At 48.0% G+C, this 21,993-nt stretch overlaps 1 protein-coding gene across 2 annotated transcripts in view; it reads right to left on the bottom strand.

Moving 5' to 3' along the window:
- The window catches only part of LTBP4 (latent transforming growth factor beta binding protein 4), a 190,878-nt gene that overhangs the window by 58,552 nt on the left and 110,333 nt on the right, over positions 1–21,993 (bottom strand). For both annotated transcript variants that reach the window (XM_073549306.1, XM_073549307.1), the window contains exons 5-10: positions 19,129–19,203; positions 18,846–18,968; positions 17,829–17,993; positions 17,572–17,736; positions 16,471–16,656; positions 15,954–16,079 (exon numbers count right to left, since the gene is read on the bottom strand). In XM_073549306.1, the coding sequence (XP_073405407.1) occupies positions 15,954–16,079; positions 16,471–16,656; positions 17,572–17,736; positions 17,829–17,993; positions 18,846–18,968; positions 19,129–19,203 (840 nt within the window). The remainder of the gene's footprint in view (positions 1–15,953; positions 16,080–16,470; positions 16,657–17,571; positions 17,737–17,828; positions 17,994–18,845; positions 18,969–19,128; positions 19,204–21,993) is intronic.

The following is a 21,993-nucleotide window of genomic DNA, read 5'->3' as shown; positions in this document are numbered from 1 at the left end:
CCTGCTCTGCACCCTTGCAGCTCTGCCTGCTCTGCACCCCTGCAGCTCTGCCTGCTCTGCACCCCTGCAGCTCTGCCTGCTCTGCACCCTTGCGGCTCCGCCTACTCCTCACTCCTGCGGCTCCGCCTGCTCCGCACTCCTGCGGCTCCGCCTGCTCCGCACTCCTGCGGCTCCGCCTACTCCGTACTTCTGCGGTTCCGCCTACTCCACACTCCTGCCTGTATATATACCTGCTCTTCCCATGTGAACAGGTACAAACCTGTCCGTCATATTCCACTCCCTCCGATCAGTACCTGTACCTGCACCTCCTGTGTGAACAGGAACTTACCTGTTCCTCCATATTCCATTTCTTCTGGCCAGTACCCGCTCCTGCTGTGTGAACAGGTCCCTACCTGTTCCTTCGTACACCACACCTACCTGCCCTGTGTCTCAAGCCGTGCCTGCCTGCCCTGTGTCTCAAGCCGTGCCAGCCTGCTCTGTCTCTCGTCCGTGCCAGTCTGCCAGTGTATCAAGCCGTGCCTGCTTGCCCTGTGTCTCAGCTGTGCCTGCTTGCCCTGTGTGTCAGCCGTGCCTGTTTGCCCTGTGTTTCAGCCTGCCTGTCACTCGCACCTGACCAGGTTTCCTGTCCCCGAGTGGGATCAGCAGTCATAGCCAGACACCACCCTGGAGTGGCACCTGGCAGCTGCCTGCGGTACAACCCTGACCTCACCATTGGATGCTCCAGAGAAGACCAAGGCAGCTGTCTTAGTCACGCCCCTTCCAGGGTAGTCTGGTCTGTTGCACAGTGGGGCCACAACCCACCTGCTCGCGCCAATCAGCCAAGGCGCGAGCGAGACACCAAGATACCGGATCAACTGCTTAGAGACTACTCCGAGAGACCGCGGGCTGTTGTGGCTTGTACACATGCTCACGACCCGTGCCCGGCGCCATTTCTGAGGCATCCTCATAAAGGACTGTTTCCACGTTCCAGCACACCCAAGCCAGGCAGGACTGAATCCATCGGCAGTGTTACTCGTTTCTTCGTAGCAGAGCTAGAGACTTTGTTTATAATTTGAGATGCCACCGGGAGATTTTCCAACCTTCCCCTTGCCAGCACTACAACCGATAAGTCCCGTTTATTTTGTATATTCTTTTGCTGAAATCCTTGATAACCCCTTCTCTGTTTCCGGTTACTCACTGCATCCCACAAACTGTGTGTCCTTACATTTTGGCATAGTCGGCTGTATGCAGTCTGGTGGCGCGGAGACAGCAGAACAGGCGGTTGGGCCCAGAACCAGTATCTCTTTGGCGGCCATGCTGAGCAACTTGCCAATGTTTAGGGGGTCTAATACTATGTTCTGATGCTGTAAAGTTGGATGGAACGTATGAGGGATATGATGAGAATGCACCCGATAACCCCCGCACTTGAGGCTGAGGTGGCCATTATTGCTTTGGATGGGGAGGCTAGAGACTCTGTGATGTTGCGTACTCCCCGGGACCGAGACACGTTTGTTAAAGTACTCCAGATCTTAAAGGCAACTCATGGGGACCCCACTGACGTAGGGGAACTTAGGACACGCCTGTTTAGCCGTATGCAAAGACAGGGGGAGACGGCTGGACAATATTTGAATGCCCTACAAGAATTACACACCTCCATTGTCAGAAAAGATGGGATGGGGATAGGGCCAACGGATGTCGTGCTGCGTGACTTGTTGGTGACAGGCCTGCGGGATGCCCTGACCAAATAGACCCTGAGAGCGGGTACGGGTAGACTCTCGTATTACTTTTGCTGACATAGGGAGAGAGTCCCACTCGCGTGAACAGTAGCAGGGGGTGACAGTCCCGGTAGGGAAGGTCCAGAGTGGTGAAGTAGCAGTGCAATCAACAGCTGAAGCCCAATGGGTTGAAGAGAACTGGTGACTATTCAAGGGGAATTGGCCCAAATTACGTTACGGATGAATATCCTGAAAGAGTTTGGGAAGCTGCTGAGTGATGAGCCATCGCACTTGTCTTTAAATCAGTGGAGTTCGCACAACCCCCCCAGCGGCGGGTGTTTCAACAGTCGATTCGTATAGTTCAGGTGCAGGAAGTCTCCAGTCAAGGGGAAACACTAGGGAAAGTGATGGTACTGGCATCCGCTCAACACACTCTGCCACCAGGACAGACTGTGTTAACTCTACCTGTCCGAGCACATGCCCCGTTGGAGGGGGTGGAAGTCCAATTGGATCCCTGGTAGTACAAGAACTGCCTGCAAGACTCTTGGTGGCCCGGACACTGGCCATGGTACGAGAGGGAATAGTACTGGTAAGCTGCGTGAACCTCACTGATCAGGAGATTGTCGTCCCACGCAGAGGTGAAATCGCTCGGGTAGTGGGCATGCCTGTAGAAGTCATACCGCCCCAGGACATACAGCTAGCAGTGAGTCCGGAAGACCCATGGTCGGTGAAGGTCACCACCTCTCCAACGGCCGAAACGCAATACATTCAAGAGGGTCAGCACGTCTTAGAACAGATGCGTGCTGAACTGTCCGGACTCACGTCCACCCAAGTGCATCAAGTGGAAGCATTACTGGGGCGATACCAGTCAGTTTTTTCGAACCACGTAGATGACTTCGGCTGCACCACGGCAATTACTCACGAAATTCCCACACGGGATACAGGACCCATTCGAGAGCGATACCAGCAGATTCCTCCTCAGTTATATCAAGAAGTGAGAGAAATGTTCAGTCAAATGCTGCAGGCGGTTGTCATTAGGGAAAGCCAGAGTCCATGGGCGGCTCCCATTGTACTGGTGCAGAAGAAGGATGGGAACCGGAGGTTCTGCGTGGACTACCGTAAGCTTAATGCCTTTACTGTACGTGATTCATATCCTCTGCCCTGGATTGAGGAGTCTCTGTCTGTACTGGGGGAGGCCAACTTCTTCTCAATGCTGGATCTCGCCAGTGGCTACTGGCAAGTGCCCATGTCGGAAAAGGATCGGGCAAAGACGGCCTTTATACTCCCCATGGGCCTCTTTGAATTCAATGGAATGCCGTTCGGCTTGGCCAATACCCCCGGTACATTCCAACGGCTGATGGGAAGGTGTCTAGGCGACTTGAACTTTGAAGCCACTCTGATCTACCTGGATGACATCATTGTGTACACTGCCTCATTTCAAGACCATCTACGGAGACTAGAGCAACTGCTGAGCCATTTACAGAAGTATGGGCTGAAAGTGAAACCTCAAAAATGCCACTTGTTCAGGACTCAGATCGAGTACCTGGGTCATATCATTTCCACCGAGGGAGTGAAGCCATCACAGGAAAAGATTGTGGTGATCAGAAACTGTCTGACCCCAGAGAACGTGAAAGATTACTGCTGTCTCTAACATCATGTCCTCCCTCTATCTGAAACTGAACATGTCAAAAACTGAACTCCTCGTGTTTCCTCCCTCTACTAACCTACCTATGCCCAACGTTTCCATTTCCGTGTGTGGTTCCACCATTACTCCCCAGCAACATGCCCGCTGTCTTGGGGGTCACACTTGATTCAGAGCTTTCATTCACCCCCCACATCCGATCATTGGCTCGCTCTTGTTATCTGCACCTCAAAAACATTTCTAGAATTCAACCCTTTCTTAATTTCAACTCTGCAAAAACTCTTAGTGTTTCTCTTATTCATTCTTGTCTGAACTATTGTAACTCTCTACTAATCGGTCTCCTTCTTAACAAACTCTCCCCTCTCCAATCCGTCCTGAATGCTGCAGCTAGGATCATATTCCTCACCAATCGTTATACCGATGCCTCTACCTTGTGCCAATCCTTACACTGGCTACCCATCCACTCCAGAATTCAGTATAAACTTATTACCCTCACCCACAAAGCCCTCCATGGCTCAGCTCACCTATATCTCCTCCCTCGTCTCAGCCTATCACCCTACCCGTGCCCTCCGTTCTGCCAACGAACTGAGGTTAACATCCTCATTAATCAGAACCTCCCACTCCTGTCTCCAAGACTTTTCACGTGCCGCGCCAATTCTTTGGAATGCACTACCCAGGCTAGTACGATGAATCCTCAATCCCCTTAAAAACGCATTTGTTCAGACTGGCCTATTGCCTCAACGCATTAGCCTAAATATCCCTGTGTGGCTCATTTACATTTTTTTTACCATAACAAGGTTCCTCGCATCATGTTCTCACATGCTTTTTGCATTTAATAGCCCTCTGTGTCGGTACTGTTACATATTTAGACTGTTAACTGGTTCATGCAGCAACAGGAGCACCCGATTCTTACACTAGGGATGGTCCAAACAATAAAAATAAATGCAATTGTTACCATCCACCTTTCGTGTCTCCCCATTTTCCTTATAGATTGTAAGCTTGCAAGCAGGGCCCTCATTCCTCTTGGTATCTGTTTTGATCTATGTGTTTATTGCTATGCTATGCTGTGCTGTAATGTCTTTTGTCTGTAGAAGTCCCCTCTATAATGTAAAGTGCTGCGGAATAAGTTGGCGCTATAGAAATAAAATTATTATTATAAAGGTGTACGTGCATTCCTGGGATTGACAGGATACTACCGTCGCTTCGTGAAGAACTTTACCGGGTGGTGCAACCGTTGCTCGAACTCCCGAAGGGGGTACCCCCGAATGCCAAGGATCAATCCATTCACTGGGAAGTAAGGCAGGAAAGGGCCTTCTGTGAGCTAAAGGAAGCTCTGACCGAGGCCCCGGTACTGGCTTATGCAGACTTCTCGATACCTTTCATTCTTCACACTGATGGCAGCTTGCACGGACTTGGGGCTGTGTTGTCGCAGGTGCAGGATGGAAGAGAAAGGGTAATCGCCTATGCTAGTCAGTCGCTTCATGATTCTGAATGCAACCTGGACAATTACAGCTCCTTCAAGCTGGAGTAGCTGGCGTTGGTGTGGGCTATGATGGAGAGATATGTAGAATACCTGTCTGGCTCGGAGGTGTTAGTACGTACCGATAATAACCCGTTGGCATACCTGGAGAACACCAAGCTAGGGACCTTGGAACGGCGCTGGGTGGCCCAGATGGCAAAGTTCCGGTACCGAATTGCCTACAGGAGGGGGGCAGAGAACACGCAAGCTGTAGCCCTGTCTAGAGCAAGACATGCTCCACCGGGGAAGAGAAGAGATGAACTGCTAAAGGGAGTAGAGGTTCCTCAATTCCTAAGGACCAATGGAACGGTGGCAGCCACGCTGGACCAAATACAGACACCCCCGTCATGAAGGAGTATTGGGAAGATCTTGGGATGAATGGGTCCAATTGCAGCAGGAAGACCGTGAACTCACTCTGTTCAGACGCTGGGTAACATTGGAGAAGCTCCCTAGTCTAGAACAGCGGAGTGCTCTGACTCCAGAAGCATTGAAGATCCTCCGGCAGTGGGAGCGCCTCCAGATGAGAAACGAACTGTTATACCGGAAGGTTCAACTTTGGGGAGAACTGCGGACTTCCTGGCAGGTGGTGATACCGGAGGCAGTACTGCCTACTCTGGCCACAGAAGCTCATGAAAAAGGGGCCCACTTCGGCCTTGAAAAAAACATTTCAGTGGCACCAACGGTTCGTTTACCACCCACGGCTGAGAGCAGCGGTCGAGGAAGCTTGTAGACTCTGTCAGGCCAGTGAGTTGGTCAAGTCCCTGGAATAAAGAGCTCCTGTGCAGACGATAGTAACCTTTGCTCCCCTAGAACTATTGACCGTCGACTATTTAACATTCGGACAAGCTCATCAAGGATAAGACCACTGCTTAATGATGGTAGATCATTTCATGAAATTTGCAGTGGTGACGCCCACCCGAGATCAGACGGCTGAGACTGCTGCGTATGTTATCTGTAAACACTTCATTCTGGTGTATGGATGCCCACAGTGGATCCATTCGGATCAAGGGGCTTGTTTCTTAGGCAAAGTGATGGATGAGTTGCAGTGGATTTACCAATTTGACAGATCACATGCCACACCATATCATCCTCAGGGAAATGGGGACTGTGAACAATTTAACCGCACCTTAATTCAGATGCTAAGCAATCTTGAAGATGATAGGAAAGCTAGGTGGCCAGAATATGTCTCTGAACTTTTGTGAATCTATAACAATCGAGTCCATCAAACCACGGGTCACACACCTTCATCCTTGTTGTTCGGCCAAACAGGGAAAGAAGTCACAGAGCTGGAACTGGATCCAGGAGAGGACTACTCACGGACGGGGGTGTCTACCTGGGTCCGAGAACATCGTCACGTCTATAGACCTTACATCGTCAGGTACCCACATGGCTCCTGGAGCTGGAGCACTCCCTCTCCGGGGGACAGATCTTCAGGTGGGTGATCGGGTATTGGTGCGGGAAAAACGTCCCTGTGACAAACTGGGAAATCGATGGAAGAGTAGGCCATACAGAGTGAACGTCGGGTCGAAATGGAAGGACCTGTATATGAGGTTTTTCCAGAAGGAGAAGAGAATGTGCAAACTAGGATGGTCCATAGGAATATGCTCCGGCCATGTCTCTCGAAGATCCCATACAGAGAGAAGAAGCTCCTAAAGTCCCTGAGGAGGTACCTCCTGTGGTTATGGAGGATGAAGAAGAGGAAAATCTCGAGCAACCATCTGGAGATATGTCTATGGATCAGGGTCCCAAGACCCCAGAAGCAAACGTTACGTTGGATGCAGATTCCGCTTTGTCTCCACAAGAAGACTCCACTATTCCTTCCAATCTACGTCGCTCTGAAGGAACAACAGCTGGATAGCCCCCCATTCGGTACAATCAGAATCAATTCATTTGGCGGCAAACCACTAAACCTGAAAAAAACCTCTCTAGTTGTGCTCAAGATGCCTCGCCCGTGGAATGGCGAGTGAAAAGAGAGGGGGGGTGTAAGAAGATGAGTCAAGACGGAGTCAGCAGTGTGCGGTGCCCTTTAAGACCAGAACTATCGGGGCTGTCACCACTGTTGGCGGGGGGAGATTTCCTCTGAAAGGGAGAGACCTTTCTGTCAGAAAGCAGGGGCGCGGGGTACAAAAGAAGACCTGAGCGCAGAAACGGGGCAGACTTGGCGGGAAAGTGACAGGAGACGGTTGACTCCCTCTCTGCTGCTCGCGCTGACAACTCCACTTTTCCCAGACCTCCGTGTGCTGACCTTGAGACTTCTCGTGATGCTAGTAAGTTACCGTCTGTACCCACACTGTTGGATAACCCTGTTCTACCCAAGATACCGGATCAACTGCTTAGAGACTACTCCGAGACCGCGGGCTGTTGCTGCTTGTACACGTGCTCAAGACTCGTATGTTCCTTGCACTGCTTCCCATTTTTTGTTCCTAAATATTCTATACATATTATTGACAAATTTTAGTATCTAGGAACCACAACAACTCGGCTCCGAACTGGAAACTGCATAACGTTAAAGAGCAAGGTCACCGAGTGCTGAGGAGCAGAGGCAGAAAAATCACCAACACTCTGCTGACTCCATAACTGCAGAGTCCAGATCACCTCTGATATAACATCAGCACAAGCACTGCACCCCTGCCAGGAGCTCCATGGCCGAGCAGCTGCATGCACGCTTACATCATCAAGCACAATGCCAAGTGTTGGATGGAGTGGTGCAAAGCTGCCACCATTGGACTCTGTAGCAGTGGAAACGTGTTCTGTGCAGTGACGGATCACACTTGAGTCTGAAAACAACTCTGTGTTAATTCCTAAGGATTTAGACCAGAATATCATAAAAGCTTCTGTAGTGTAATTATAGCTGTCCCAGTACTTTTGTCCATATTATTTATATTACACAATTTTCTTCCCGAAGATTTTCAAACTTTGACAAGCATGGATTTGTTTATGATTTCTGTTTTCAATATCTGACCTCTCCTTTTGCTCTAGTTGGTCCAATATGAAGAAGCTTTTGTACGGTATACTTCACTAGGTTCCAATATTTGTCTCTCGAGATGTTGCACAACTACAACTTTCAGCATATTTTCCAACAGCCTGTGTCATCACTGATATAGGTAATAGTGAACTGGAAGAAAGGGTCACATCTGACTCTTTCTGTAAATTTGAGAACTTGGTCTAAACAGGTCAAAACTGCAAAATACATCTTTTCTTACAAAAACCCATAGAGGAAGTAGAACCATATTGAACATGTAAACAATCACAGTAATGATTCTTTTAGCTTTATAATCTCCTTATAAACCCAACACTTGAGGAAAGGATTGAGAAACGTTGAGAAAAGGCGTCATCATCATGAACATCAGACTTCCAGGCTACAGATGTGGCATAACATTCTTGTGTGAATCGCCGCCAACTACAGTTTGTTTCTTCTTTTTATTTTTCTTCACTTGATTAATGTTTTGCATTTTTACAGCCGTTAATTGGAAAGAGGAAACTATGAGAATGCATTTCCTGGAATTTCTGGACATATTCGTTCCAAATACAAAGTTGTTAATAAGCCATGTAATGGAGCTCTGATTGTTCAACAGAAACCAATGCCAATGACTCCATTGCCAAAACTTGCTAAGCGTCATTGCGCATTAAAGGCTAAATCCATGTGAAAGCTAAAACCTTAATTGTTGGTGGAAATAAGGAACATCCATAAAAACAAATGTTCTTCCTCTTTGTATTTGAGTTTATCTCAGCTAATTCTACCCAAAATGAACCCTCCAGATTTGTGTGTAATTGGCTTTTCACAGAGATATGTTATCTAATGATGGACACGTAATCCGGGATCCACATAACTCCTCCATGCAGATAGAACAGCCAAATGAGCAGGTGTGGTAGAAGTTATGAAGACAGGCCATCCAAGGTTTTTTCGGGGGTTTGTGCATTGGTTGGCTCGCCACACAATTGCTAATCCAAAGAAGATTCCACTGTTTTTGACTGGGAGAATAGTAGCTCTATCTTTTTTCTCGTTAAAGTAAGAAACACTGTGGCTCAAATTGGTTATCGAGGACTTAAATATAGGTGGCCTATGCTTAGGATAGGTCATCAGATTCATATTGGTAGTGGATCGCCACCTGGAATGTCCACTATCAGCTGTTTGCAGGTCCCATGGTGGCCAGAAGAAAACCATGTATAGACCTGAGACACCACAGCTCAGTACACTGTGTAGTGGCTGTTTCTGAGTAACAAAGCTCAGCCACCCTTGATGTCAATATGATCTGATCTGCTGTACAGAAGAATGACTACTATACAAGAAGGGTAGTGACAAATAATGTAAAGATCATATGGGACACAGTAATAAAAGGTATATTACCCAGAGTCATAGTTAGGGTCCCAATATACTACAACATTATGGACTGTAATAGACCGGTTGTTGAAATTCACATAGAAAAAAGGGGGGACGAATCCAAAAAACAACCAAAGGTCATAGTGAAAAAATTACTTTTATTGTGTGGTAGGTAAGGAACAAATTGCAATAAAACATGCAGCAGTGCTAGTTGGTCATTGCAAAAGTAAGGACACGATGGACCATGTTGCCAATATTACACCAGTATTGCCATATATGACATAAAGAAAACGTCAATAATCAGGATCAAAACAGCAAGAGAAAGTATAATGCCATCCAGATAATCCCATAAACATCCCCAAGTATAAGCTAATGCATAACATATAGATTAAGAATCAAAAGGATGCACTCATTGTAAATTACCTGAAAGTTGCAAGTGCAGGCAAACTAAGGGTCCCCGTGCCCGCCACAACGCGCATTTCGGAAGGTGACGAAGGTGCTTCCGAAACGCACGTTGGGGCGGGCACGGGGAGATACAAATATTTTGCGGACAAAAAGAGAGCCTCGGGAAACATGTTTCAGGTGGGAGAGAAGGTTTGGCTCTCCACGCGTAACATCAACTTAAAGGTACCATCAGTTAAGTTGGGACCAAAGTTCATTGGTCCGTACAAGATTATGGAGATAGTCAACCCTGTGGCATATAGGTTGCGTATCCCCGCCTCCTTAAAAATATCTAATGTGTTCCATAAGTCTCTGTTGAAACCAGCAGGATCTGTCAAAGAGAACTCTGAGACTGTTGTTCCTCCAGTGCTGGTGGAGGGTCAATTGGAGTATGCGGTCGGACATATTATGGACTCTCGGCGGGTGCGCCGCTCTTTGCAGTACCTGGTCCACTGGAAGGGATATGGACCAGAAGAGCGCTCATGGGTCCCTGCTCGCTCGGTACATGCAGATCGCCTGGTTCAGGCGTTCCATGCCAAGTACCCGGGGAAGCCTGGGGGTCCAGAGTCCCCCCCGTTGAGAGGGGGGTACTGTCATGATCCCAGTGCAGGTTTTTGCACACCAGGGGTTAATGTCTGGAGCTCTGTGCAGGTTTTGACCTGCACACTTGGGGTTAATGATTGTGGCCTCTTTCTGGTTCTGGGAGAGCTTCATAAATCCCTGGGTAGCTTCAATCCCTGCCAGTTATACTTTTGCCTTTGGCCTAGTGTGCTGACCTCCGTGTGCCTGTTTGTTGCTACAGCTTGTTTATATGGTTCTGACCCGGCTCTGTTTCCCGTTGTGAGTTTGCCTGTTGATTTTGTACTGCGTTATTATCTGTGTATGACTCATTTCCTGTGACTTGACTACTCTCTGCTCGCCCCCTTTGGTATCTTGCAGCTATCTCTGTGTGTGACTCATTGGCTACGTCCTGACTATTCTCCCTGTCTATGCCCCTTGGTAACTTTGTCTCGCAGTTACTCTGCTAGGAATTGTATTGCAGCTCCTAGCTCTGTGGAATTTAGGCCACGCCTCTAGCAGTCACGTGCTTCAGGTCCTGCGGCTCTGAAGTACGCATCTATTCGGTTGCTGCCCGCTCCACAGGTATCTTTGAGCACTGTTCGCTTTACTCAGGACACGCGCACTGGCTCAGTGAGCAAGTTCAGTGCGGTGTCCTTGACATTATAACTGGCCTACAATTTTTTTTTTTCTCTCCTCACTTCTGCAGCATGGACCCAATGTGTGCTTTATCTGAGCAGGTGAAATGCTTGACTCAGTCACTGCAGAAGCTTAGTTTGGAACACCAAGCTCTGGCCCAGTCCCAACGGCGGGTGGAGGACTCAGTTCAGGGGGTGCTTTCCGCTGGCTTCCAGCAGGTGGGGAATAGAGATGTCATTTTAGTCCCACCTGAATCCCCGGTTAAATTGCCAGATATATTTTCTGGTAACAAGGATGATTTCAGGGCATTTAAGCAGGGCTGTAAGCTTTTTTTTTTTCTTTGAGACCCCGCTACTCTGGGGATGAGAAACAGAGGGTGGGGGTGGAGATGTCCCTGCTTAGGGGGTCCCCACAAGCCTGGGCATTCTCGCTTTCCTCTTCTGCCCCTGAGAGAATGTCTGTGGATGCATTTTTTGAAGCCTTAGGGCTTATTTATGATGAGCCTGATAGAGTGCGGTTGGCTGAGGACAAAGTGATGAGTGTCTGTCAGGGGGAGCACTCGGCCGAATGGTTCTGTACTGAATTCAGACGTTGGGCAGCGGAGATTTCCTGGAGTGATGCCGCCCTTCGGGGGCTGTTCCACAGAGGCTTGTGTGAACGTCTGAAGGATGCTTTGGCACTTCATCCTCCGCCTGACTCCCTGGAGGATGCCATGGTCCAAGCGGTTCGCATGGATCGCAGGCTGCGGGCTAGAGGCATTATGCAACGGGAAACGCCCTTATTCTTCAGTGGAGATGAGACCCAGACTCTTCCTATGGCTATGGAGGTGAGCGCTGTCACCTGTGTGGGAAAGGAAAGAAGACGCCGCCGGGAAAAGCAGTTGTGCTTCTATTGTGGGAAATCTGGACATTGGAAGAAGGACTGCCCCTCCTGTCCGTCATCCTCCAAGATGGCGGGAAACGACTAGGTCTGGGTAGTAATCAAGGAGGCTACTCAGACCTTCAGGTACAATTTTCCTCATGTGCAAAAATGGTGCTGCAGGTGGAACTGGAACTTGGTTATGGTCCTGTTCAGACTACTGCTTTTATTGACTGCGGTTCGGCTGTGAACCTGATTGATACCAAGGTTATGACTCTTAATAAGATAGGGACAGTCAGGCTTCACGATCCTGTTAAAATTGTGGCAATTGACTCATCTCCTCTTACCCAAGACGGTATCTGTTGCAGGTCTGAACTTTTTTCTCTAAAAGTGGGTTCCACTCATGTGGAGAAACTAAGTTGTCTGGTGCTAGATAACTTGCCTGCAGGACTGGTACTGGGGATGCCTTGGCTTCAACGCCATAATCCTACCATTGATTGGGTTACAGGGGAAATCACTCAATGGGGATGCAATAATAAATGTGGTAACCGGGGACATCTTGTTAACGCTGTTAAATCCGTGTCTGTGTCGTCTGTCGATCTGGAAGGTATTCCGGAGTACCTGAAAGATTTCGAAGACGTTTTTTCCGAAAGTGAGGCTGAGGCGCTGCCACCATATAGTCCCTATGATTGTGCCATTGATTTAGTACCCGGAGCCAAGTTACCTAAGGCTCGATTGTTCAATTTGTCTGGGCCTGAGCGCCAAGCCATGAAGGAGTACATAGCTGAGAGTCTCCGCAAAGGGCATATCAGGCCTTCTGTGTCACCTGTGGCAGCAGGGTTCTTCTTTGTGAAGAAAAAAGATGGTGGTTTGCGGCCGTGCCTCGACTTTCGGGAACTGAACAAGATAACGGTTAGGAACTCTTACCCGCTTCCCCTCATCCCAGACTTATGTATCCAGTTAGCTGGGGCCCAATGGTTCTCCAAGTTAGATCTGCGGGGGGCCTATAATCTGATAAGGGTTCGGGAAGGGGACGAGTGGAAAACGGCATTCCTCACATCAGAAGGACTCTTTGAGAACCTGGTAATGCCATTTGGGTTAACTAATGCACCCGCTATTTTCCAAAATTTCATCAATGTTGTGTTTTCTGATCTGATAGGCCGTTTTGTTATTATTTATTTGGATGATATTTTGGTGTATTCCCCGGACAGTCAATCTCACTTGCAACATCTAAAGACAGTTCTCCAGAGACTCAGGGAGAACCAATTGTTCGCCAAATTGGAAAAATGTTCGTTTTTTGTACAGGAGCTGTCTTTTTTGGGGTTGATTGTGTCCTGTGAGGGGTTTCGTATGGATCCTAAGAAGGTGCTGGCGATCGCTGACTGGGTTCAGCCTCGAGATCTCAAGGGGCTCCAGCGCTTCTTAGGATTTGCGAACTATTACCGGAGATTCATTAAAGGTTTCTCACAAGTGGTTAAACCCCTCACGGATCTTACCCAGAAGGGAGCTGATGTAAAAAATTGGTCTGTACTCGCTAAGGAATCCTTCTCAGCGATTAAGAAATGTTTTATGTCTGCCCCGGTGTTGGTGCAACCTGACCCGTCCAAACCATTCATTGTGGAGGTGGATGCTTCTGAAGTGGGGGTGGGGGCTGTGCTGTCCCAGGGTCCGGCCACCCTTACCAATCTCAAACCCTGTGCCTTCTTCTCCAAGAAGTTCTCTTCAGCTGAGAAAAACTATGATGTAGGCAATAGAGAGCTTCTTGCGGTCAAGCTGGCGTTTGAGGAATGGAGGCACTTTTTGGAAGGGGCGGCTCACCCTATCACAGTTGTCACGGATCACAAAAATTTGGCATACCTTGAATCTGCTAAGAGGCTTACTCCTAGACAGGCCCGTTGGTCACTTTTTTTTTCATGATTTCAGTTCTCAATTACTTTTCGACCGGGGTCCAAAAATGTTAAAGCGGATGCCCTGTCCAGAAGTTTTGATCCAGTGTCTCCCCGAGCCGCCGTCCTCCATTCTTCCCCCAGGGGTGGTAGTGGCGAGGGTCTCAACTGAGTTGGAACAAGAAATCCTAAGGGCTCAGGCCCTAGCTCCGGTAACCAGGCCAAGAGATAAACTGTTTGTTCCAGATTAATTGCGGCCTAGACTTCTGCAGGAGTTTCATGATTCTAGGCTGAGTGCTCATCCAGGTATCACGGCCACTAGAGAGGCAGTAGCCAGGGGTTTTTGGTGGCCTTCATTAAGGTCCGATGTCAAGGAATTTGTTTCTGCTTGTGGCATGTGTGCCCATTCCAAAAGCTCGCATAACCGACCGACTGGGGAACTCATACCTTTACTGGTTCCTGATAGGCCATGGACTCATCTTTCCATGGATTTTATTACCGGCCTTCCACCTTCCAGGGGCAATACCGTGATCTGGGTGGTGGTGGATAGGTTTTCTAAACAGGCCCATTTCATTCCCTTGGCAGTATTACCTTCAGCAGAAACATTGTCAAGGTTGTTTGTGCAGCATTTGGTCCGATTGCATGGGGTACCCCTGAATGTTGTGTCTGACAGAGGTGTGCAGTTTGTGGCCAAATTTTGGAGGGCGTTCTGTATGAAATTGGGCATCTCACTCTCCTTCTCATCGGCATATCACCCAGAGAGCAATGGTCAGACAGAACGCACCAATCAATCCCTGGAACAAATTCTCAGGTGTCTGACCTCCGCCAGACAGGAGGATTGGTGTGATGCGTTACCGTTGGCTGAATTCGCTTTTAACAACCGGGTGAGTCAGTCCGCCAACATGTCCCCATTCCTGATTAACTATGGCTTTAATCCGCATTTTGGGGAGTTTTCTCGGGTGGATTCCGGTTGTCCAGGAGCAGAGGGGTCCGTTCAACGGTTAAAAAACCTCTGGGCTGAAGTCCGGCGTAATATCTCTCGGGCCCAGGGGAGATACAAATATTTTGCGGACAAAAAGAGAGCCTCGGGAAATATGTTTCAGGTGGGAGAGAAGGTTTGGCTCTCCATGCGTAACATCAACTTAAAGGTACCATCAGTTAAGTTGGGACCAAAGTTCATTGGTCCGTACGAGATTATGGAGATAGTCAACCCTGTGGCATATAGGTTGCGTCTCCCCGCCTCCTTAAAAATATCTAATGTGTTCCATAAGTCTCTGTTGAAACCAGCAGGATCTGTCAAAGAGAACTCCGAGACTGTTGTTCCTCCAGTGCTGGTGGAGGGTCAATTGGAGTATGCGGTCGGACATATTGTGGACTCTCGGCGGGTGCGCCGCTCTTTGCAGTACCTGGTCCACTGGAAGGGATATGGACCAGAAGAGCGCTCATGGGTCCCTGCTCGCTCGGTACATGCAGATCGCCTGGTTCAGGCGTTCCATGCCAAGTACCCTGGGAAGCCTGGGGGTCCAGAGTCCCCCCCGTTGAGAGGGGGGTACTGTCATGATCCCAGTGCAGGTTTTTGAGCTGCACACCAGGGGTTAATGTCTGGAGCTCTGTGCAGGTTTTGACCTGCACACTTGGGGTTAATGATTGTGGCCTCTTTCTGGTTCTGGGAGAGCTTCATAAACCCCTGGGTAGCTTCAATCCCTGCCAGTTATACTTTTGCCTTTGGCCTAGTGTGCTGACCCCCGTGTGCCTGTTTGTTGCTATAGCTTGTTTATATGGTTCTGACCCGGCTCTGTTTCCCATTGTGAGTTTGCCTGTTGATTTTGTACTGCGTTATTATCTGTGTATGACTCATTGCCTGTGACTTGACTACTCTCTCCTCGCCCCCTTTGGTACCTTGCAGCTATCTCTGTGTGTGACTCATTGGCTACGTCCTGACTATTCTCCCTGTCTATGCCCCTTGGTAACTTTGTCTCGCAGTTACTCTGCTAGGAATTGTCTTGCAGCTCCTAGCTCTGTGGAGTTTAGGCCACGCCTCTAGCAGTCACGTGCTTCAGGTCCTGCGGCTCTGAAGTACGCATCTATTCGGTTGCTGCCCGCTCCACAGGTATCTTTGAGCACTGTTCGCTTTACTCAGGACACGCGCACTGGCTCAGTGAGCAAGTTCAGTGCGGTGTCCTTGACACATTCGTCTTGATGAGACATCTCTATTATGCAATTGCTTAAAGTTTTAACAAACATGTAACCTTCCTTTTTTCTCATGTAAAGTTAGTTGTATAGATAATATGTACTTGGTGTTGCTATGAAGTATTATTATGCCACCTTATTTATTGCTAGGTAAACAAAACTGAATGACATATCTTACAAATAGCAGAAATAATGAATTTCTCACCTATACAATGGGTGCCTTGTGTGCTCAACCAGTAGCCATTGTTGCACACACAGGTGTAACTGCCGGGCCGTGGCTGACAACGACCAGGACCACAGATTTGTGGATTCAGTTCACACAAGTTGACTTCTGCAACAGAAAAAGATAGAAACTTGCTTAGATAAAATGTTGACTTCCTTGTTGGCAATGTCATACATTTTTTTACGTGTATTTGATATATTTTTACTTTTTCACACTCTAAAATGGGTTGCCCAAAACATATCAAAAATCCCCTTTAACAACTAACCACCAATGTAAAAGACAGTGAAGAGCTCGGTATGTGACACAGAGATTATGGTCTTCACATTTTTACAACAGGGCTAGCTAGTATTGTGCCGCGAGTGCTACCCATAGTCGTAAGAGGTGGCTAATGAGTTAGACATTATTAATTACTTCCAGATAAGAGGCAGCTCACTGAATAACCTGTCATGGTTAATAAAAAAAAGGGATAGTGTATATCCACTTCCTTAATCTTCCTTACCCTGGGGAGGAGACTCCACTTCAGTCTCTATACGTTCCACTGGAGATGGTGACCTGGTGGGAAGAAGCCTTTGTATAATAGAAGGGGACCTGTTAATTTGGATCTGCGTCCTATCAGGGCTTTGTGGCGGAATATATGTCCGGGTCTGATCACTCTCTGGTCTTCTCCCCTCCACAATCAAACGGCCTGAAAATGTAAACCAGATGACATATTCTGCATATCTGTAAGGAGGTAGAGGTCTCATCAGTCCCTATCTCCAGTGAAGCTCACAATCTCATTTCTTTGTCTTGGTTATAGGGTCACTTCCAAAGGAAGATATTTAGCGATATAATTGCCAGTGATGATGAGTTGATATGTCATGGTACTTCCGTAACACTGCTCTGATGCTTAATATGTGCAGGTTTATGGACATACGGTAGATGTCAAATATCATTCGTGACCCCTATTGCAACACCACTGCTAAGGATTCATCAAGCTTTTTGTTGGCTGGGGCAAAATGTGAAATGATGTATTCTCCCATGACCAAATTGTAGAAGATAGAGTGCAGAAATTAACTGGTTATCTACCGAAATGCTGCCTACCACCCAATTAGCAAGGATACCCACTAAGCTTCTTTTCTCGCCTCATGGATAGTGCAGCCCCTAGTCACTACTCATGTACTAAACATAACGTTTTGGAAACTGAAATAATCTGCAGAACATAATAGGTATTAGGCAACACGGGCTGGTTGACTTTAAGGATTGAAAACTGTGGGATTAAAAAAAAAAGGTCCATCTCTAACACATCCAACATTTACATGACAATGATGTCTGGACCAGCCGCTGGTCTTCTGATCCAAACTCAACATCACTTACATCTATGAAGCTGTCAAGTTTGGGTCAGGTGAACCAACTAGGTCCAGACATTATATTCCAAACATAGACTGTCAGTGTCAGAAGTGTGAATCCGATCAACAGAATGGCATCCTCTTCTTCTACCAAATAAATGGGTGCATGGACCCGATTCCACCACCAATGCAGATACCTGACACAGTGCTATGACAAAGTACATGATAGCGAATTTAGATGTCATAAATATCAGAAGAAACGACTGATCTCTTACTGGTAACAGGTTTCGGTGGTGGTACAGGAGTGGATAGCGTCAAAATTCTGGATCCAGGACGTAAGACAGGAACACGATCTTGTCCAACAAAGCGATGGTTAATTTTCAAGTCTGAAGCTGAGTAATGGTAACCTGGACCAGCAGGGCATGTCTCTTTAAATCCCTCTGCAACATGAAATAATAAGGTTATATTAAGTATTGATTAAAAATTATTCACAGTTGGAGCAGGACTGAAAACTTGACTGACAGCTTCCTACCTGTGCCAAAGGGAGGACAACTTTCACATCCTTTGCCCCAAGCTTTTCCCACGCGACTACAACAACAAATCTGTTTGGTGATATTCCTAAGGATAGGAAGGGAGCACCCGCCATCCCGTAACACTCTAAAACATGGACCTTTGGCTTCTGAAATCACATGATGAGCTGAGGAGAAAGACGCAATGGTCATATATATATTTTACAGAGGACCCATATAAAATGCAGCCATCACCTCATTAATTTTTTACTTCCTTCCACTATGAATTCATCAGGATGGGGATGCCTTCAACAGTTTTCCAGGAGTTGAGGCCCCTATACACAATAGATGGCTGTCAGCCAAATGATGTTTCGTCGTTCAGCCTACAGCCATCTCAGCCAAGTCTCCAATACACTGGAGTGATCGTTCTATCATGTGCTCCTGTGTCTATAAGAAAGCCACCAGCTGACACATCGTCCTGTGGCATATCTCTGAGAGAAGAATATGATCGGCAGTTCAGAATCAGATGTCAGTTGGGCATGTCCATCTCGATAATAATTCGACCGGTGCCCCCATACACATTAGACTGTTAACAGAACCTGTCGATAACGGCGGCTTCAGACTACATTAGTACAAACAAGTGGGAAAGATCTTGCAATACCACTCCACAATGTAAGGTGGTAAGGGACAGTTGGTTAATCACTGCTTGAAGCTCATGATGCAATCTGAAACAATCAAGTACAGAGATATCGGCCACCCTGAGCCCCAGTGATGCAGATGGCCCAACCGTGCATAATATGTTGCACATGGTACGTAGAGGTGCCATTACAAATTTTGCATTGAGGCCCAGGAGCTTCAAGTTACAGTACATCTCCAATAACAATACTGGTTCCAGGCTTGCAACTTTTATTAGTCTAAATGCCATCAGCAATGATTAATGGCCCTATAAATTCTTAACGTGTTCAGTTGTTACGACTGAAAATAATAAAGATGCATACAACAAAATTAGGATCTAATAAGTCAAGAAAGGCTGAACTCACATATACAGCTGCTCCTTGAGGAATCGAGGAGATATCCTTCTTTGCACAAGCAGGAAAAGCTCCCTCTAGTGTTGGTGCAGTCACCATTCTGACACAATGATGGATCCTTGCACTCATCTACATCTGCAAAGTAAGACGGCATAAGAACTGGATGAGTAATTCCTAATGCACAACACCCCCATATCACAGGAAAGGTGATGCCAAGAAAAATGTACTACTCTTTCTAATTTCAGGGTTGCTTGACCCTCCAGTTGGTTAATCCATCATTTATTGATAAACTTACCTACACATGTCCCATTGATTCTTTCAAAACCCTTAGGACAAGGGGATTGTGAAAGACTCCCCGACGTGGACTCTCCTGTGGAGACAAAAATACAGACTTATCAGACTTATTTAAGAGCAATGAAGTTTTCCTTGTCTCCTTAGCAGTTGGAAAGCAGATATTTCTACTTCAAAAAAACAGAATCAGCAGTGTCCATGACCAGAACGGGTCCATAACTCCTTAGTGGTAAGACAGTAATCAGTTTGACTATATAATTGTAAGCAGTTTGCAAGATGCAGTTACGGACAGGAGGCAGAGCAGATTTATTAACGGGAACACTCCACACAGGGAGGTAAAGGGTTAAACAGTGGATTAAACAGTATAAATGGCAAAGGATATGGTGAGGTGAAGAATAACGGTTCAGATAACGGCAGTTTGGTTATACTTGTGTCAGCAGTTCCTCAAACTGTAACTCCTGCTGTGAATTCAATAGCGCCGGCAACGGCTGGCGTGGTGTCTTTTCCAGGAAGGTCCTCTGGACAACAATGTCTAGACTTCTGGCGGCAACAGTCGGTCTCCAGTACTGCCTAGTCCACGTACTGCAGTGGCTGACAAGGGTACAAGCCACAGTCCTGTATGAGCCCAATGTGGCTCTGCTAATATACTCTGATGAAGTCAGGGCGCAAGTGTCTGGGCAAACATTCGCTGGAAACGTCAGGGCGCAAGTGTCAGTCCCGCAAGCGGTCACTCCTTTGGGGCACATGTACTGTACTCATGGACACTGAACGTATGGCACCTTTCTCTCTGGTAGTCACTGGCACACTGCACCTCTCTGTGTAATCAACAGGCACACTGCACCTCTCTCTGTCTGGTCTCTGCTGCTGCCGGCGGGAGATGTGTTGTGAGCTCTCTTGATCCGACTTTTGAAGAAAGGCTCCCTCTGGTGGATACTGCTGGTAGTGGTGTTGGTCAACATGATGTTAACCCAACAGCTGCAGAAGATAATTGGAGGTGTGGTGGTAGTGACTGGGACTACATAAGCGAGCAGACTTCTCTCAGTGACTGCCGGTGATACTCCTTTCTTTGCTTACTGAGGATTTCTGTCTGCTGCCTGATCCTGCATTTTTTCAGCTAAGTGTCATTTGCTAAACCCTTTGCATCAGTTTTTGCCTTGCTGTCAGGGGTCAGCTTGCTCCCCCCCTCCTCTGCCTGGCTGCCGCTGCTTCCCTGGCAGCGGTTCCTTTGGACTGCTGCAGAACGCTGAGCTCCTTTTCTCTGCTGCAGCCCCTCTGCAGGTGGTGGGGCCTGTCGCAGTGCCGGTACTCTCTGGAATGATGTGGCGCAGCGCTTCTCTCACTGCACGCTGCCCCAGGTTCATGCCAAAAATCTCCTGCTTTGCACGCTTTTTCCTTTCTCCCTGCTGCTGCGTGCACCTTTCCTCTGTCTCTTCCCACCTCCCTGGGTCAAGACGTTGGTCTGGCGCCTTCTGCTTCCCCCAGGGAACAGGAGACGCAACCCCGACAGTTTTGGCCCCGACACGCAGGTACTCGCAACGTGGTCCTCCCCCTTACACTCCCTCTCTCCTTTAACTCGCATTTCCAGGGGCGAGAGGTCTTTGTGCTCCTCTATGTTCTTCTGAGGTGGGACAGATGCCCACAGTTTTCGCATCCACTTCTGCTAGAAAAGTGGATGTGCACACGGAGCACTTTGAGGCTTCTCTTGGACTTGCTTGTTAGGGGTACTCAGAACTTCAGGTTGGATCATGGAGAAGCAATCTCTGAGGCCTGTTCCTCTTCTAGGTCAACATCTGGCGGGTCGAGAAATTCTTCCTCTTCATAATCAACGACTGTAGAAGGAGATATCTCAGGTACACTTTGCATCTTTTCTAATTGGTCAGGATCCCTTGGGCTGGCGGACAGCGAACTATCATCTTCAAGGAACAAAGCAAGGGATTCTTCCTCATCATAATCTGGAACCGTGAGAGCAGGCATTTCAGGAACACTTGTCACTTTCTTTCCTCCGTTGGGAACTTGTTGCAGGCAAGGTAGCGCGATACTTCGGTGGACTTCTCGGGTAGGCGTCCCTTCTTCCCCTTCGGGTTGAACCTCACATACTTTGGAGTTTCATGAGATTTGCCTCCACGCTCCTGAGCAGCGCTGTCATCTCACCATAGACAGTCGACACCTTCTCCCTTTCTTCTCGGCATCCAACATTGTGGCTCTGTTTGGCTATTGGTGCGGCTCCTCTATTCTCGCCGTACCATTTCTCCCAGGGGCGGCATTCTCTCCAATTAGCAGAACCTTCGGAGGGGTGAGCGGATCTTCTCCATTGTCTGTCTCGGGTAGGGCAACTTCTGGACAGGTGTCCCATTCTTCCACACGTCCAACACCTACTTCTGCGCCTGTGTGGTGGGCGCTTCGGTCTGGATCGCTGTCCTCTATAGGAAGCATACCCCCTCTGTGGTCGCTCTTCACCCCACGATATGAGGTTAACTTTTGGAGCTGCTGTTGAAGCTTTCTTCATGCTCTGCACCTCTCCTCTAACTTCTTTCATCTTTTGCTGTGAGTTACCTCGGGGTATGACGTTCGACTCCAAGACAGCAGCAAGGGCTTCCTTCAGGCTCTCGATTTTTTTTCCCCATATTTTTTGCATTCCCTGCCGTAATTTGTGGGACCACTTTGGCTTTTCCTTATTCGAGGTGGATACCTTGCAGCTCCGGACCATCCCTGCCAAGGCTGCAGCCCCCTGCTCCTGCTCTCTTTTGCGCGTTTCTGCCCCATCTCTGAAAAAGTGATGCATGGGATAGCTCGCAGGCGCTCATGCAGGGCTTGCTTAAGCAGCACATCTCTACAGCCTGTCACTAGCATACGCAAGTCTCCGACATCT

The sequence above is a fragment of the Dendrobates tinctorius genome, unplaced genomic scaffold, assembly GCF_039654945.1.
Source record: "Dendrobates tinctorius isolate UK_male_01 unplaced genomic scaffold, ASM3965494v1 ptg000158l, whole genome shotgun sequence".
In the NCBI taxonomy this organism is placed as follows: Eukaryota; Metazoa; Chordata; class Amphibia; order Anura; family Dendrobatidae; genus Dendrobates; species Dendrobates tinctorius.
This window is presented reverse-complemented; position numbering and strand designations above follow the sequence as displayed.